Source organism: Triturus cristatus, chromosome 3_1 (genome assembly GCF_964204655.1).
Source record: "Triturus cristatus chromosome 3_1, aTriCri1.1, whole genome shotgun sequence".
Taxonomy (NCBI): Eukaryota; Metazoa; Chordata; class Amphibia; order Caudata; family Salamandridae; genus Triturus; species Triturus cristatus.
In genome coordinates, this window is record NC_140583.1 from 874,812,220 (window position 1) to 874,830,818 (window position 18,599).

Genomic DNA, 18,599 nt, shown 5'->3' on the forward strand with positions numbered 1-18,599 from the left:
CTTGGAGTGTTTGGCGAGTATGATATCTAAAAATCACACTGCAACAGTCTGGATTTGAAACATGTGAGCAATATACCATCACAAAAAATGGGCACATCTATCACTTTGTAAAGGTCTACAGCATTTAGCCTTGACTTTTGGAAGTGGGCCCTGAAGATCCTGCATGTAGAAGAGTGCAGTTCCTCACTGCATCTGCACAGGTGAAATTTCATAGGGCTCGCACAATAACCGAGCAGTGGAAGCACAAAAAGGATCTGCGTATGCGCATCCCTTTCACGTCTAACAGTATTTACACACGGGTACATGCAGCCACACATTGGAAAGGGACCAGAGAACTGGTGATCTTTACACGGCATTTGACACCGTTTCACACTGTCAATTGATAAATATACTCCACGAGGCAGAGCTCCACTCATCAGCTTTACGTTGGTTTGGCACTTTTTTGGATAAAAGGATCCAGGCCATTCCGCTGAATACAGTCAGATCCTCTCCTCATAGATCTAAATGTGATGTACCGCAAGGCTACTCGTTGAGCCCCACCCTGTTTAATGTTTACATCACCCCCTTGCAATAATGGTCCACAAGTGGGGATTTCAGATTTACTCTTATGCCTACGACACTCAATTAGTCTACTCCATAGGGGAGAAGTAAGATGACACCCGTCAAAATCTTTCAGACTGCCTTGACGAGATGGCTATCTGGATGAGAGCACGTTGTTTAAAGTTGAATGTGGAGAAATCTTAAATACTGCTATTTGGAGGTGCAAAGCAGATTTTGGACTCTGTTATCTCTATGCCCCGCACCTAAGCCAAAGAAAGTTGCCAAAAACTTGGGTGCTTTGATTGATGAGTCCTTGTACATGCAGGTGCAGGTTATTTCCACCTGTGGCAAATGTTATGGCCTGCTCAAACTTCTTGCAAGACTCTTTCATTGGATCCCAGTAGACTGGGGCAGGACCATAGTACAAGCTCTGGTAATTAGCAGACTGGACTATGGGAATGCCCTCTATATGGGGAGGGTCGAGCACCTTTTCACCCGACAACAGGTGAATCAGAATATGGCAGCCAAACTAATTTGCAATATAGACAAATATAGCTCAACAACAACGTGCCTAAAAACTCTTTACTGTCTTCTTATCCGAGAAAGGGCTATATTTAAAATTCTGTGTCATGTGCACAGGGCTATACATAACACTGGTCCTAGGATTCTTTGTGCTAAACTGGATTTTTACACTCCTTCCAGAAATCTGAGATCCACAAATTTAGCTCTGGCTAACACTATACAGATCAGGAAATTCGGAACCGAGAACCACTCTTTTACATACTTGGTAGCGGCTCATTGGAATCCGTTACCCCTGGGCCTTCGCTGTATAGACAATTATCTCAGTTTCATAAAGAAGCTCAATACATGGCTTTTTCCTGAGTAATCAGCTCCCTTTCTGTTCTCTTTCCCTATAAGCTAGCAACTGGATGTGTAGCTTCTGATAGCGCCGGGATATCCCTTTGGGGAGGACTGTGTGCGCTTTATAAATACTGCCTTATAAATAAAATAAATAAACTAGGAGTGTAGTAGCTCAGTATAAGGCCGCTCCACCCACGGATACCTCGGGAGGAACTTGGGACCAACAGTACACCATTCCAGAGCCTCCCACAGTGGTGCTAAATATCTGTCAACACATGGTACGTGAAACCGAACCAGAAACATTGTAATCTTGTTTGCTATTCTCAAGCCATTCTCCTCGATTTCAAAACATGCAGTGTGCTACTTCACTTTTGTGCTTTTTGAGGGAGGTTTAGCACACATGTGTGTGTTGTTCTACCATGGTGGATTGCGAGAATGTACCTTCTCAGTTTCATTTTTACTTGGAGTAGGGGAGCAGTAATACTGAAAGATACATCTAAATAATTTGTTGTGACAGCAAAGATTCGAATCCATGTTGAAGAACTCATCATCTTGTAAACCATTCCTGCTACAGGCACAAGTGTGTCTTCACTTTTCTTGATAATTCCTGCAACATAGTTAGCTACATAAATCTTTTCCAGAATACAATCACATAAAACCAATAGGCATACTTTTCTGACAAAATCAAATTAGGAGTTCATTGTAATATGCCTCACATCTCAATAGCTCTACGATGTTTCATCAATATTTTCTCCTAAATGTGGATCACTTTACATAAATAATATTGATATATGGGAGAAAATATTGGGGGAAATCGTACAGCTATTGAGATCTGAGGCATAATAAAATGCACTCTGTGGTATAAATACATAATTATACCTGCTGTACGAAATCACATACACAAACAGACATGGTCATTCCCACTAGAATTTGCTTATACAAATGTTGCACAATCTGTTTTGCAACACGATAAAGCTAGCCGCTTTTGTACCAGTGCAAACAAAAACGTTTGTGAAAGTGTTCAGGCACAAAACACATCACATTAGGAGTGTGAAGGGCAACAGCAAAACAGGAGAAATTAGCCAAAGTCTCTCCGACAAAAAAAACTGATGGAAATGAGCATTACTACATACCTTCACAAAAACAATATGCAAAAGGGATAGAAACTGTGCAAAAGAAACAACAACAATGGTAGTACAAAGGTGCCTTGCTACAGCCTAAGAGGACAAAGCTGCACAGCATCAAGTGGTACAGAATTGCAAGGACAGCTCACTGAGCGTGAACTGAGCATAAGATTGTACTGATTTTATACCATTTCAATACGAAGACTATGTTTCACATCATGTCTACCATTGGTGAGGTGCTGGATCCTGGATAGGAATACAGATCACCATTTCACCACTAGTAAAATTACATACACTACTACATTTCAGTACCACAGACTCATTCCAGCATACAGGGGCCAGTCCATCCTCTGAGGATTTCTGCCTCAACTCACAAATTAACTGTTGAATATGGCGGGCCATCACATAAGATTTCCAAGAGACTTGTAGAAAGTTAATACCTTCATGGAAAGAATGTTATGCTATTCAGCGTTTCCGATTGTGCTGGAATGTGAGCAATTGATTGGGCTTGGAAATAGACCATATGGCAGTTCGGGCTGGACTGTTCCCATGAGGCACAGGGTCAAGACTGATTTGCCTATAGCCAGGTCTAAACTGGGGTGGCATGGTGAGCAAAAGAATGATGGATTTAACCCAGATCTCTAGACTGGGGGTGAATGTTTTGATTTGTTCTGCATTCCGTCCATCAATTGTGTGTCTTTAACATTCAACATGAGCAGTTGCACTTGCATTCAAAATGTTGCTTGGTCATCTCACACATTCTCTTCTCCCTACACTGAGAGATCATTTATATACGATCTCCCCCATATGTTAGTGAATTTGTGGAGACAACCAACCCCCACCATGATAAATCTCCCTCTCCACTGTCATACACAAATTCATGTTTCGGCTCCATTCCCTGAAACTGGGAGCTTGAAATTTCCCCTATCAGCTAGGAATGTCACATCTAGCTACTTATAGTCCCGTATTGAAGAACGTGTTCCCATATGTGGGCAGAGACTGGTTCACCCCTCTCCAATCCAATCCAAAAAAGCTTTATTCGACAATTGTCATAAAAGCGATACAAACAAGTACACAGTCCATAATAACAATATAAAATGTATACACTTAAATTGATTACTTAAATAGAATTAAAAACTAGGCTCTAAAATTTATAAAAAGAAACATATTTCAACATACTCAAGAACAATACAGGTACACATCAGAATCGGCTAGGACATCACTCTCTAATGTTCCGGTTTCTTATTATCCACGCCCAGCCTAAGAATTTTGCCACAGCCACAACAATGACCGGTTCTGTACTAGTACACAGAATCCTTATTGCCTCACCACTATGTCTAGTACCCAATAGTTGACAAATTGGTCTCAGCCATACATGCCTCGGAGATAGATAGGGAGGACATACAAAAAACATGTGAGTTATCGTTTCTTCATGGAATTTGCAAAAAGGGCATAGGTTATTTACATTATTAGACCACCGGGCAGTGAATGAGTTTAAGGGCAATGATCCCACCCGTAACTGGAAGTACAATTTCCTATCTAATGGTTTAGTGATAAAGTCCCAAAAAGGCTCAAGCCTTGGGACAGATTTTATATTCAAGAAACCATCCGTTAGAGAAAGGGTGTTACAATCGGTCATTGTCCTTGTATTAGTCCACTCCCAGTAATTTTCTTTTAGCAGGTTTTTTGATGGAAAGGAAGCACCCAAGGGCTTCACCCCTAGATCGCTCAGACTCAGAGCCTCAAAAGTTTTTCGAAGATCCTTGAACCACCCAATTTTGTGGGATCCAGCCATAGACAAAACGTCCAGGAACCCCGCTGCATACTGGACTAATTCCGGGGTTGACCACAGTCTCCGCCAATATAGAATTGGACGTAGTCTGGCTATATCTGCAATAGAACTCTTTCCCAGATCATACCTAAGGGGAACTAAGGGCGTGCTCTGAGGCAATGATGTGATGCCTCGAAAGAACTTGTTCTCAGAAACAGTAAGGGAGGACAAGTTCTCGAAGCCCCACAATTCAGCTCCATACAATGCTGTACTAACAGCTTTAGCACTATAGACCTGGAGCACAGGTTTGATTGGTTTTGTTAGAGATTTCTTGAATTCACCACTTATAACTCCAGTGAGCTGCCTATGTTTTAAAGCTGCCAGTTCTTTCTGGTGCGTCCACTTAAGGTTATTTTGTATAATAACCCCTAGATAAGTAAAAGCCTGTACTTGTTCAAGGGATTGGTTAAACAATAAAAACTTGTTTTTAAAATGTCTATGAGGGTTAAAAGCCATGAACTTTGTATTCTTTATATTTACTTCAAGTCCACGGTCCTTACAAAACATCTCAAAAACGCCTAATGCCCGCTGTAAACCACTAGGAGTCTTGGCAATTAGAAGCGTGTCATCCGCGAACATTAGGATCGGGACTTTCACGCCTGCAAGGGAGGGGGTATCAGTGCTTACTTCTAAAAGACGTTCGGCTATTCCATTAATGTAAAGGGAAAATAGAGTGGGGGCCTTTGCACAACCCTGGCGAACCCCCCGTTCTACCGGGAAGGCCTCGGTTGTCTCCCCCTGCCCTCCCCATCTGATTCTAGCGGAATTATCATCGTGGAGCCTCTGTATTAAGGACAACAGCCCTTGGTGCAGTCCCAGATCCTTCAGCACCCTCCATAATTTAGGACGAGGGACTAAATCAAAGGCTGCCCTTAGGTCCACAAAGACCGCATAAAGACTTCCTTTACTCAATGTCACAAATTTCCAATATAGAAGGACAAAGCGGAATACCTGGTCGACCGTGCTGATATGCTGACGAAAGCCCGCCTGCAATGGAGACAAAATACTTTTTGAGGCTGACCACAGATGAACACGATTTAAGATCAGCCTGCCAATGATTTTTTGGGTAGCGTCGATCAAACTAATGGGCCTGTAGTTTTCCGGAAGCGACCGGTCCCCATTTTTAAATACCGGAATTCTCAGCCAATTGCCACGCGCCGGGGATAGGGGCACCACGCGCCAGGGCATTAGCAACCAATTGAATGTATCTCCCCCATTTGACCTTGTCACTCAAAAGGAGGTCCACTGGAACCCCATCAGGGCCAGGAGCCTTCCCGGGAGCTACACCGGTAAGGGCCAGCGTCACTTCTGCACTATTAAAATCAGGAACCAAGATATTCGGGGCAGCAGTACCTTCGCTAGCTGATCTTTCCAGGAGGGAAGCATACTGAGGTTTAAAATACTCCACCCACCTCTCCGGGGGAACATTGTTTTGAGGCCGCTCTGCCTGGCCACCATATCCCCACTTAACGATGCCCCAGAACAATTTGCTATTGTTCTTGGTACTCGCTTCTAAAAGATCCAGTCACTTAAGTTCATCCCAATGACGCTTCGCCCTAGCAATACAACTTTTATAATCGTTTCTGGTGGTACGCACAGCACCTACATCACCTTCCTTTAAAGCTTTCCCCAGCAATAGCCTCGACCGTCTACAGTCCTCGTTAAACCAGCTAACTCGACTCGGGGCCAGATTCAGACCAGAACCTCTCTTCTTTTGGAAGAGGGTTCTCAGGAAAGCAAAGAGATTAGTATGGATTGATGTTATATCCCCTAAATCACCATTGGAAGAAAGAATCCGTTCCATTTCTTGAATAGCACTATTCACCTCAATTGAAATGTTCTGCAAGGTGAGGGGATTCTCTTGAATAGAAGACCACCTCAGACGACGCATATCATTGGATAACACGACATTCGAGGTGGGCAATTCTCCAATCAGGAAAGGAGCGCAATCCCTTTTCCACCAGTTATGGGATAGACAGAGGGGATTATGATCACTTTCTGGGAGGTCGAAAACCTTCATATCAACAAGGGAGTGCCAAACACTCACAGCCGCAAGGATATAATCAATGCGACTCCTACTCTGACCATTGTTGAAAGTATAGGCACCATTGCGGTCGCCAGGCATCCTGCCATTCAATGCCCTTAAGCTCTTCTCCATACAAAGGGAATTAATCAGAATTATTTTTTCCGTCCACCTACTTATAGGGGGCAGTTCTTGAGGGGGGATACCCCAGAGTGCCTCCTCATCCTCATATTCATCCCCCTCATCGAGTACCAAAGGGTCGAAGGTAGCATTGAAATCGCCAGCGACTACCACAAAAGAACCCGTTGAGTTAAGATCAAGCAGCCTCAGTAGCTCGTCAAAGACTGGTGATCTCGCCCCACCCGAGCCCCTAGCATAGACATTATAGATATCAATTGTGCCCACAGAACCTAGTTCTAACCTAAGTAATTGTATATCACCACTCCCAGTAGAAATGTGCTTGCTATTTAAACTTAGATCTTGCCGAAGCCATATCGTTAAACCCCCAGAAGGACGGCCATGCGTCCCTTTAGTTGCCGGAATGTGGTAATTTAAATAACCCATACAGAATCTGGGTTCCAGCAACCAAGTCTCCTGGAATAAGCATATATCCCCATTATTAATAAATGCAACCCATTCAGCAATGGGTAACTTGGCATTTAACCCAGCTATATTCCAAGATAGTAATGAGCCGCCCCCTATGGATACAAACTTATTAATAAGGGTAGTGGATTGGGGAACAGAGGTAGCAATATTCGTCAAAAGAATGGGGTCCAGACTCTGCTCTGTGTCAGTATGAAAACAATTATTAGAACCTGGATCCATGGGCGGGTTAGAGATAGTACTAAACCCAGTACCACAGCTATCGACACTATGCAATAGAATCCCTTCATCTATAGAGCCGGTGGCCCCCAGGCCATCATGTCAGTCAACATTGTCCAATACAGACCCATCCTGTTTGTTGATACTCTGCTGATCGCACTTAGCCCACCCTGGACCATACAAGATAGATTTTCTTAACTGGATGGGAGATCCATTGGGGGGGCATGTCCTGAACTCCAAGATAAATAAATTCTCCACAAGATCACTAGAACAAAGACTTAATTCAATACAATCTGTTTGCGACAATGGAGAAGTCAGTCTTGTAGCTCTGATAATGTCACCCCTCTCTCCCCCCCCCCCATGTCAAGTAACATAGGTTTGGGACCTACACCAATATCTGCATCTATTACAAGCCGTTCCTCAACTTCTTCAAAAATACCTTAATCTTCAGGTTTTTCCACTAGATATGCTTGAAACCCCTCTTGTCCCTGCCTCCTCCGAGGCACAAATCTTACTGAATGAGACCCCATGCCTTCAAATGTACACGCAAATGGCACCCTTAAAAGCCTGCCTCAACGCAGCCGCTAGACTTCTTACCCGCACAAGGAAATTCGACCACATTTCGACACACCTGAAAAGCTCTGAACTGGCTTCCTCTAGAGGCCAGAATACAGCTTAAACTGGCATGCATTACACACAAGGCCTTATACTCTAACACCCCTGCATTTCCCGCACAAAAACTTGAGGTATCCGGAGGAATCAAACTCCCGGTCCGCCAGAGACCTCTTGCTCCAACCTGCATGCTTTCGAAAAAAAAAAAATACGTATAATCGGGCTTTCTCTGGGGCTGCACCAAGAATATGGAACTCACTCCCGCCCGCCATCAGAAGAACCCCTTCTCTAGCACGCTTTAAAAAGGATGCCAAAACCTTCTTCATGGATAAATTCCTCGCTTAAACTTTTGCCTTCACCCACCTCAGAGACCCCGATTTACTTCCGACTACTGCCTCCCCTCGGATTATCTAGTCACCCCACCAAGAAACCTGGGGCCTTGTCTTGAGTAATTGTGAATGTAAACTGTGCATATGTGTCTTGCTATCCCTTTTGTACCCAGCACCCCGTCCCCTCCTAATCTATTGTATATTCCTGTGATTCCTAGCACTTTGTACACTTCCATGATTCCTGTAAAGCGCTCTGATACCGTTTCGGGTCAAGTTCGCGCTCTATAAAACACAAAAATAAAATAAATACGTGTGTAGTGTATGTGGTGTAATAATTTACGTTGAACCAGCTGGAAACCTGATTTTATGGCAACTTTTCTACGTGCCCACATCACCTACTCCCATTCAGACTCTTCAAGATCTCCTAGAAGTTCCACTAATTTTGCCCTAACCGGTCCAATGCAGTCAGGTGTATTAATCACGGTTTGATAAATAGTTATGGTCTTTGATGGCAAGCCTTAGCAAGCGCTATTTTGTCAAGAGGAGAGCATTGTTGTACACCCACCAGCCGCACTCCATATCTGTGCAATGCGTGTCTTAATTGTAAACATTTGCAGATATAGGTCTTGGCTATGACAGATTCTTCCTCAAAGTCCTCATATGTCTTTATGTTTGAGCAAATTCCACATGTTGAGGACCTTAGATATGGCAATCATATCCCATCGCTGGAAACCCATCATTAGCCTAACCTCTTTCAGGAAATGGCGATCCTATAGGGAAGTCTCTCCCGTTATCCAGCAATACTTTCTTTATCAACTTTGTTGTCACTTTCCACACCATCCCCAACACGTGTGTGAATCCCGGCCAGTCTGCTAGATGGGATCTCCCATAAATCGTGCCAGTGTATCCCTTTTGTTACAATTACGTACCTATAAATTTGGTAGAAAGGTTCCTCTTGGGAGGACAACACCCAGTAAATAAGTACCACCATTTGAATACGTAGCATCACTTAAGAGACCCAATAATATCTGGGAACATCTGGAAGTGTGATCCCACTGTCAAAAATCCCCTTATGTAACTTGCTTAGCGGGACGTGTGGAGTCCTATAGCAAGAAGCGCACAGTCTTGATGTTTTGTGTGAAGAAAAAAGTTATTTGTGATCTCTGTGGTGTTAGGAATCCATCTGATCTCCCCCTTCCTACTTTATCATCGAGCTTTCATCTCCACAGTGTATCTATATTCCTCTAGTTTTGCATTCAGCTGCCTGAAAGAGGCAGAGTGCGAAATATTCCCTGGATAAGCATCAATAGTTTAATCTCCAGATCTTTATTTCTATGAAAACAGGCCTCAAGAAAGTCCCAGCCCAAAATAATCAGCCCGTCCCCTATGTACTGCCTAAAAGCCTTTCCAATATGTGATTATGGAGTCAACAAGCCTAGATTGTTTTTAAAATCAGAACTCACAAAGGGATCAGTTTAAAACGTTTAACTAAACTTGTTAATGACTCCATGTATCCGTTTGGTATTACAGGTTTGAACCCCATGTTTCAGCCCACATCCGCCCAAGTGAGCACTGGACCACTGCCTACTTCTAAAAAATATTTTTTCAACATTTACAAACCCCTTCCCATTTGTGAATGCCTTTCCACTACCTTTCAGTGTTTTGAGACCGGATTTCGGTAGCAAAACATTACTACATACCAATACAATTCGGTATTTGGATGGGACACTCTAAACACGCCCCTTCCCAATACTGTATCATTATTTGGTCTCAAACACAAATAATGATTCGGTAATGTGTTACTGAATCGCAATTTGATTTTCATACACAATAAAAAATCTATTTGCAGCCGCAAAAGACCCGATTCTGTAAATCAAGCTGTTTGAGAATGCAAAAAGGCTTCATACGTCTGGCTCATTGTCCTTACACATAATTTATCTAAACTTGCATGTATTAACTTATGCTAAGCTATTTGAAAGGATTTTCTCAAATGGCTGGGTTTTGTACCCCAACTGTTGGATGATGCTCAGGATTGAGGCAGTGAGCCGGTTGATAGCTCAACAAAAAAACTTCTTTGCCAACTAGACTCTTCCCTGTGTTTGTTTCAGGATAATGTTGCTTCCTTCATTTTTAGGTCAAGCCTAGTTCAGCGCGCATGCGCTGCTCTACGAGAAGACCTTTAGAAATCGGTCAGCTCTTTTCAAGCACTCATGCTTGTGCTGGCATCCACCTTGCAGGACCAAGCAGTAGCGCGCAGGGGCCATCTGTTTGCAATTAGCGTGGCCACGCGCGCGTCTGCGCTTTTCAAGCACTCGTGCTTGTTCATCTTCTCTGTAAACCTCTACTCTTTGAACTGCTGAGGAAATGCATTTGAAGTCTTGCACTGTCTCGCTTTTACCTCTCACTACTTACGTAGATCTCTTACACCCTATGTAAAACTGCACAAATAAACTGTAAAGAGAAATACACACATTCTACCCTCTTCCCGCCATCCCCACCTCTTAAGGTAGGCAGTCGTCTCTCCCTCGATGAACTCTCCTCAGCACGGCTGTCTTGTCCCCACCAATTACAGCCTGTCTCGCCTGTCCCCTGCCGAGTATACCCTGCCGCCCACATGTCCTCGTGCTGTGACTGTCACTACTCCGTATTCTCCGACCACCCTGTGCCCAGCAGGCTCCGCTGCTAGTCTCACAGCCTCCACCTCACTCTTGCTCCTCCTCCTCGTTTAAGTGCTTCAACTGCTCTTTCCTCTCATATTCAGACTCGAGCTAGCCAGTGTGCCCGCCTCTCTCTCCGGCTGGGCGCCTCTCCTTGCCAAACTTTTCTTTTCTCCCGGGACCGATGTCCCCCTTTCATCTTGCGACACAGCTGCACATTTCCCTCCGTCTCACTATCTCTTTCCCCCGTTAGCTCCCCTCGATCACATCCTGCCCCCTCACCCTCCCCTCCCTGTGTCTCTGCTGGGAAGCGGTCTCTCGGCCTCTGCTCACCCGGGCGCCTCCCCACCGAGACTGATGCACACATAAAGCCACGCAGAGCGGCGGGTGAAAAGTAAACACGGCCTGGGAATCCCCGCTCCGGGCCCTCGGTCATCTGTCCTCCACTGGGGACGTCCGAGGCTACTCCAACAGCACCCCACCACCCTTTAAGACAGGATCGCAGGGTGAGGGTGTCCAGCCAGCAGCGAAACCCCAACCAGGGCCCAGCACCATCAGGCGTCATCTCAGACTCCCGCCCGGAAAGAGTAGGCACTAGGGTGGAGTCTTTGCAGAAATGGGATATTAACGTACCACAAACCACCAACAAAATAAATAAAACAAAAAACACACGCGATTCCACCCGCTCCACCAGATACTCCATCTCTAGCCACAAAAGATAAAGTTCTGATCCATCTTTGCGGGTGAGCTCTTATCACTTACTTACATTTGACATTTAATCCTATACATTCGAAAAGTCTCTGTAACAGCCCAAAGTGCAGCAGTCTAGTACTGTGCTTCCAGGGTAGTCAAGTATCTAACAACCTAGCAGTTGGACATACCGTGGGGCTTTCCACACCTTTTTATCCTGGATGTTTGTCTGGGTCAGCACCGGATTACCAGAAATACTCAGAAGGTAAGCAATCTCCCACCCTGTGCTACACGTAGTAAAACCTGTAAATGTTAAGCACCCAGAATAATGTGGTCCATGGCTAAAAACATATAAGGTCCCAAAGGCGAGACCTATTGGCTATGCCAATGCTAGTTCATATTTCAGTCTGCAGCGTGATACTAACATAAACAGAGTTTAAGTTACTGTGTGCATTCAGTACCAATAATGGAGGCCGAGCCACCACATTGGTCAGTTTCAGGTTTAACTGTTCCAGTCAGATGCAGGTTTAGTGGATTGCATAATCTGTAATAAAGGGTAAGCGAGGATATACCCGAGCTAGTTTTAATATCACTAACTGCACAGATTTCTTTATTGATCCCGCTATTCCTTATATTTGTTTGTATGGTCTTCCCCTTTCCTTTGCTCCACCCAAGGCGTTGGTCTGCGCTGGGTGTTAGCAAACCACACTCTCCATTCCTACCTCTGTTTTGTGTGATTAGTGGATTGTGACCAATCACCAGGCATGTTGTATCTGGCTTTGGTGTGGTTAAGTTAGGGGTTCTGCCAGTGACTGTTAATTTGTATTATTGAGTGGGCATGCATGTCCTCAATATCATTACCATCATCCTGTGTCCTTCGGTATAATGTAGAGCTTGTTCTCAGGTTGTGGGTAATGGATTACATCCTCGCTTACATCAATGAAACACGCTCTTCTGGTGTGTTTGATAGTGTGCAAATGGTTGGAGTATTAAATTTCAAACCTATACAATGTGCTGTTTTACCTTGAAGTATCAGTTTGAAAACACTGCTGCCAAGTTTCAGAGTAAACTGCACCAAAATGGCAATGATCATGATAGACTGAAAATTAGCAAAAATGTAGAGATCATAATTTAAAAGGAAGCGCCGACTTAAAAAAATAAAGCTTTCTAAATGAGGCAATACCATCTTCCACTGTAGTTCACTTTGAAACAACGCATTAAGAGAGTCCCTCCATTGAACAAATATTAAAGGAGAAGCTCTATTACAAGATGACAATACCTTAATGTAAAACACCGGACTATGCAGTCTAACTTAATCTCAACGCGAATAAAACAAATGCTTATCCATACCTGTGCACAGCAATGACGGAGGTAAAAAGTCGAGGACTGCCAGGTACAACATTAGTAAAGATAAACTCGAAGCGAGTGTTGTTACACTTTGTTAGAATGTAAAGAGCTTCCGTCTGCCCTCGTAGCTTCTGTAACGACAAATAGGAAGGCAGCATTTAAGAATGTCTTTACAGCAACCAAGACCTGCGGTTAAATACACCATATATTTGAATACTGCTCCTCATCCCCCTACCACAGGAACAGGAAACAAACAGAAGAAATTCTAAAAAAGCAGAGCATGTAGCGGTGTTTTATTGATTTTCCAACATCATCCGTTGCTGCATAACACACTTGCATTCTTTTAAAGAAATTGTTTAGTCGCTTGTACAACATACCATTTACTGAAGTTAATTGAAATTTAAAGGAAAACCCAGATCTGAAGTATGGTTTTCAAATAGTTTCCATGTGGTGTTCTGCAGTAAAACTCTTCTTGATGTGCAAGGATGCACATACTAATATGCCTTTTAACTAACGATACCCAGACAAATGTCCACTTTTAAAATAACACAATAAAAATAACAAAAAATTAATAAAATAAAGAAAGGTTAAACAATATAATTTTTGTTCCCAATTCCTCGTACAGTAAACTGGAAAAGTCATACATTCTTTAAAACTTCGACAATATTTTGAATTTGGAAAGGGGTCATTTGTTACTCTCCCTTATTTACCATGTACATAATACACCTCAAATAAAAGTATTAAAATGAATCAAACAAAAATACAGCAAAATATCTGCACCAGTCTCAATTTATCCCATCAATGTGCTTATTCGCTTAGCATATAAACCAGTGAGACAAGCCTCACATTACAAAGCCTAGTTGCAGTTCTTCATTGGGAAAAGGAAAGAAATACAAAGTAATTTTGACATCTAGGCTGGGGCTGCAGGAGGCCTGAGTGAGGGTCAAATAGGCTGCATTTCTGGCACTAAGTCCAAACAGGAAAGACTCCCTTGTCCTCTCCTCTCTTCTCTTTGTTGAGATGTCCAGGCTGAGACTCCTTTGGAGGAGGGGTTGTATTCAACCCCTCCTCCAAAGGAGTCTCAGCCAGGGCGTCTCAACAAAGGGAGGAGAGGACAAGAACGTCTTTCCTGTTTGGACTTAGTGCCAGAAATGCAGCCTATTTTAATCTCTAAGCAGCTCATGCAGTAAAGTTCTATGACAACTAATATGCACCCACTCCCTCAAACACCTGTTGACCTCTCCAAGCACCTCAGGTCACTCCACACCTGCCTCACACGCCATCCACCTCCCTCCTTATAACAATACACCTACCTACTACTATGCCCTCTACCCACACAAGAACACGAGCACTTCTACACACAGACCAACTCTGTGCTTATGTCTCGATCCAGAGCACCTACAACTAGACCACTAGTCTGTCACGATCATACTTTGTATATATACATGCTCCTTTGGACTTACAACAACAGCTCCAATGAAAACGTAACACCACCCCATTTACCTTCCCAAGCAATGTAAATGGCCGATTTCAAGGATCTCTGGAAAGCTAGTTGACCAGCCGACTACTCTTCTGATCCTTGTCACCAGCAAATCTTCAAGAACACTCAACAGCCATACTAGACAGAAAACGGAACAACTCTTTATCATCCATTTTCCCAGAAAACTTTAAAAAACGTATACATTTACCCATTACTAAAGAAAACCAACTCGTGCTTTCAAATGCCAAACAATTACAGCTCAATAGCAAAGGGCTAGTCCTTGATAGACCTATAGAAAAATCAGTTTTCTCCCAAAAGTCAAAATTCATGAAGATAACTGTCTTCTATTTTACTTTGAAACAGAATTCAGCTCTACAAAAGACACTAAATCAGTCCTATTTGCAATTTGGGACAACCTTAACAACGCAGTAGACCAAAATGGTGTCGCTGCACTATTACTATTCAGCCTCGTGGCTTGATTTGACACTGTTGATCAGGACCCATTAATCCTAAGGCTCAAAGAAGGTGGCATGGAGCATACTACTCTCATTTGGATCTTAGTCTGCCTACATATAAGAAAAAAGGTGACCCAAACACCTCCTTCCTTATCAAAACCCTACATTATAAAAGCTGGGATCAGTCAACACTATATCCTCTCATCTCTCCTTTTTAACATCTACATGAAATGAAATCCTTATCAGAACTAAACAACGGGTTTAACTTCACTTATTTATTATTATTTATTATATTAATTTCTAAGGCGCACAGCTACCCACAATGGGGTCTCCCGGCGCCGCCGATGACATGGCGAAAAAGGGATCACTGTGGTTAAGATTTATTGCCGAGGGAAGAGCCAGGTCTTCAAGTTCTTTCGGAAGTTATGGAAGCAAGGTTCCAGTTTTAATGACAGAGGTAGTGAATTCCAGAGTTTAGGTGCCATGCACGAGAATGAGCGGCCGCCCATTCTGGACAACCTAAAACGGGGGATATGAAAGTTGCCCTGAGAAGAGGATCTGAGAGAACGGACAGGAACGTAAGGACAAATGAGAGATTGCAGGTACGCAGGGGCCGTCTGATGTTTAATTTTAAACATTATGCACAGTGTCTTGTATTTGATGCGATTTTCTATACGCAGCCAGTGTAGATCTTGAAGAAAAGGAGAGACGCAGGTCCTCCTGGGAATATTACACGCAGAATCTCCTGGCTGCCCCCCAAGTGTAGTACATTCCCGTAGTCTAGGCGTGATGTAATTAGGGCCTGAACTACTACAGTGCGCTTGGTGGAGTTCGGGAGCATCCAGAGGATCTTCCATAACCATCTCAAAATGGTAAAACAGGTAGCTGCAACACTGACCACCTGTTGCCGCATCAAGAGTAGATCGTCCATAATAAAGCCGAGGTTCCGCACCTGCTTCACTGGCTGGGGAAGAGGACCCATTGTAGTAGGCCAATGTTGGGGGCCCCAAAGGTGTTTGTTATTACCTAGTATCAGCACCTCCGTTTTCTCACCATTTAGTTTTAGAAGATTAGTCTGCATCCACTCCGCCACCTTACCCAGACCAAGCTGAAGCGAGGAGGGAGAACTTTCCTCTCCCGCTGATAGTGAAAATATAATCTGGGTATCCTCTGCATATGAGTAAAGAGCTAAGCCAGAGGTCTCCACAATATCCGCCAAAGGACGTATATAGATATTGAAAAGCAGAGGGCTAAGTGAGGACCCCTGGGGAACTCCATATGCAGATGGGCGGATAGAAGATGAGGCAGTTTGTGAAAAGATCTGAAAGGAGCGATTCTGTATAAAGGAGGCCAACCAGGCCAAGGCTGAACCCGCTACCCCTGCAGACCTGAGGCAGTTCAATAGGATGGAATGTGACACAGTGTCGAACGCGGCACTTAAATCCAGAAGGATAAGAGCCGCCGATTCTCCCCTGTCAAGCAGAGAGCGGAGATTCTCGGTCACTCCTAGTAGCGTGGTCTCGGTGGAAAAATGCGAACGAAAGTCTGATTGAGAGGGATGGAGAAAACCGGACGATTCTATGTACAGCGACAAATGGGTGTTAACATGCCTCTCAAGAATCTTGGAGAACATAGGCAGCAAAGAAATCGGGCGGTAGTTTGAAAGAATTTTGGGGTCCGCTGTAGGCTTTTTTAAGAAGAGGGACCACCATAGCCCGCTTCCAGTCCTCAGGGACAGTAGATTCTCGAAGGGAGGCATTTAAGAGGGCTTTTATAATAAGAAGGGAATCAGGGGAGAGCTGACGAAGAATATCCATCGGAACTGGATCCAGAGGGGAACCGGATTTGACCTTGGATAAGCAATCAGATAAAGTTTGTTGATCCAGCCTGGGCCATTTGAGTAACAAAGGGCGGGCAGAGACAGGGACTGGCAGTGATGGTACAGACTGCAGAGAAGAAGATGGAGGCTGAGGTCCCAAAAGGGAACGGTAGATAGTTTCTACTTTGGTGGTGAAAAAGTCTGCAATCTCATTGCAGCGAGGCTCGTCGAGCGAAGGTGGTGATGGGGAGGCCTTGGAACCAGCCAGATTTTTTACCATAGCAAAGAGTGCCCGAGGGCGGTTAGAAGAGTTATTTATCTCGTCTATTACAAAGATGGATTTTGCTTTCCTACAGGCCAGATGATACTGTGCCAAGTGCTGCTCTGTAGGTAAGTTTGCAATGAGGGCTGTAGCTCTTTCTCCACCTACGTTCCAAATGCTTACACTCAGACTTCATGAGTTTTAACTCATCCGTGAACCATGGTGCCGGGGGGTGATGGCCTAGGCTGCGTTTACGACGCAAAGGCAGATGAAGGTCTATGGCAGAAGACAGCCACGAAGAGACTGCTAGGTTCAAAGGCAAGAGAGGGAGATCAGGGTCTGGGAGAGAGGCAAGTAGAGAGGTATTAAAACCAGGGAGGTCTAATTTTGACCATACTCTGTAATAGCTGACCGAGTCTGAGCTGTGGACTGGAGCAGATCTCTTAATCTGCAGACTAAAATGGATGGCATAATGATCAGACCAATCCAAGGGGGTAGACGGGCTGCATGCGTAGTCAAGGGTAGAGAAAATTGGATCCAAAAACAATAACAATAACAATGCCAGCAATATATAAATAATTATCCACTGGGAAAACCACATGACAGTCAAAATTCAAAACATTTCATTTGCCTTTTGCCCATTAACTATTGGATGTAATTGAGTCACCTCAAATGAAACACCTCCAAAACGGAGGCACTTGCCTGTGGTGATTGGAAAGCCCATGATCCTCTATGTGGCTGTCCAGATAAACTAGGAACACCACCAGAAATATCCTAGGAGGTATTGCTATTGCTTCCCTTCTGTGTAAATGCCCATATTATGCTGAGGCACCCACAAAGGTATTTTTCAGTGGTAGTGACTTTCAAAGCAATGCATCTTTGAGAAACATAAAAAGTGTTTTTTTGTGTTTTTCTTCTTATTTGCGAGAGAATGGAAGCTCAGCAGACACTGCTATCTGACCCCGACACTGCTTACGCAGCAACACATCCAGCACTGGCATAGCAAAGGGTGGCAATGTTTAAATGTGCTTTAAAACCATTCAAAGATGGTTATCAGTGCATGCAGTATGAGCCTATCGAGTAAATAAGCCCATGCAGGGACAGCCATCTTTCAATGGTTTTTCTAAACCTTTCCTACAAACAAAGAAATTAAAAAATAGCTGCCTGTGCATGCATGCATGCATGCATGCAAACAGGCAGCCATTCTGACATGCCTTTTGTAATAAAGTTTTGCAAAAACTATTTAGAAAGCATTGGCCAGCAGCCAACGTCAGACATATTGGCTTTGCAAAGATTTGTTTTTTAAGAGTCTTTCTAAGCATCCCTTCTCACAAGGGTCCGTCAGGTCAGAGGAGAAAACTCCACCACTCAATCACCAAATCCTTAGGAAACTATAGCAAGATCACACATTTTAAGACTGTATGTCTTAAGGTCTTTTGATGCATAGCTGTCTGTGGAAGGAGTCTGCCCAAAATTCCGTCACTTCTCCTGTGTCTGTTTAAGCATCTCTGGAAACTATAAAACTATTTTAAAATCCAGGACTCTAGTAGCTTTAAAACTAGGGGATCCAGAGAAATAAACATCTAGATCAAACTTACTCGCTGACGTAACGCAGTCCAAGAAAGAAAAAAGAGGAATGCTCTCTTTGAGGAAAATACCATTAAAAAATTATAACCCACAAGGCCTCCTAGGCAGCAAAAGAGGAGGAAGGTTGGTTGAAAGCCAGGCTTTAGAGTCGGTAGGCTAA

At 43.8% G+C, this 18,599-nt stretch overlaps 1 protein-coding gene across 1 annotated transcript in view; it reads right to left on the bottom strand.

The window, feature by feature from the left end:
* BBS5 (Bardet-Biedl syndrome 5) overlaps nt 1-18,599 on the bottom strand; it is a 218,686-nt gene that overhangs the window by 99,664 nt on the left and 100,423 nt on the right. Inside the window, exon 5 of the mRNA XM_085645358.1 lies at nt 12,840-12,967. Coding sequence (XP_085501484.1) covers nt 12,840-12,967 — 128 coding nt within the window. The remainder of the gene's footprint in view (nt 1-12,839; nt 12,968-18,599) is intronic.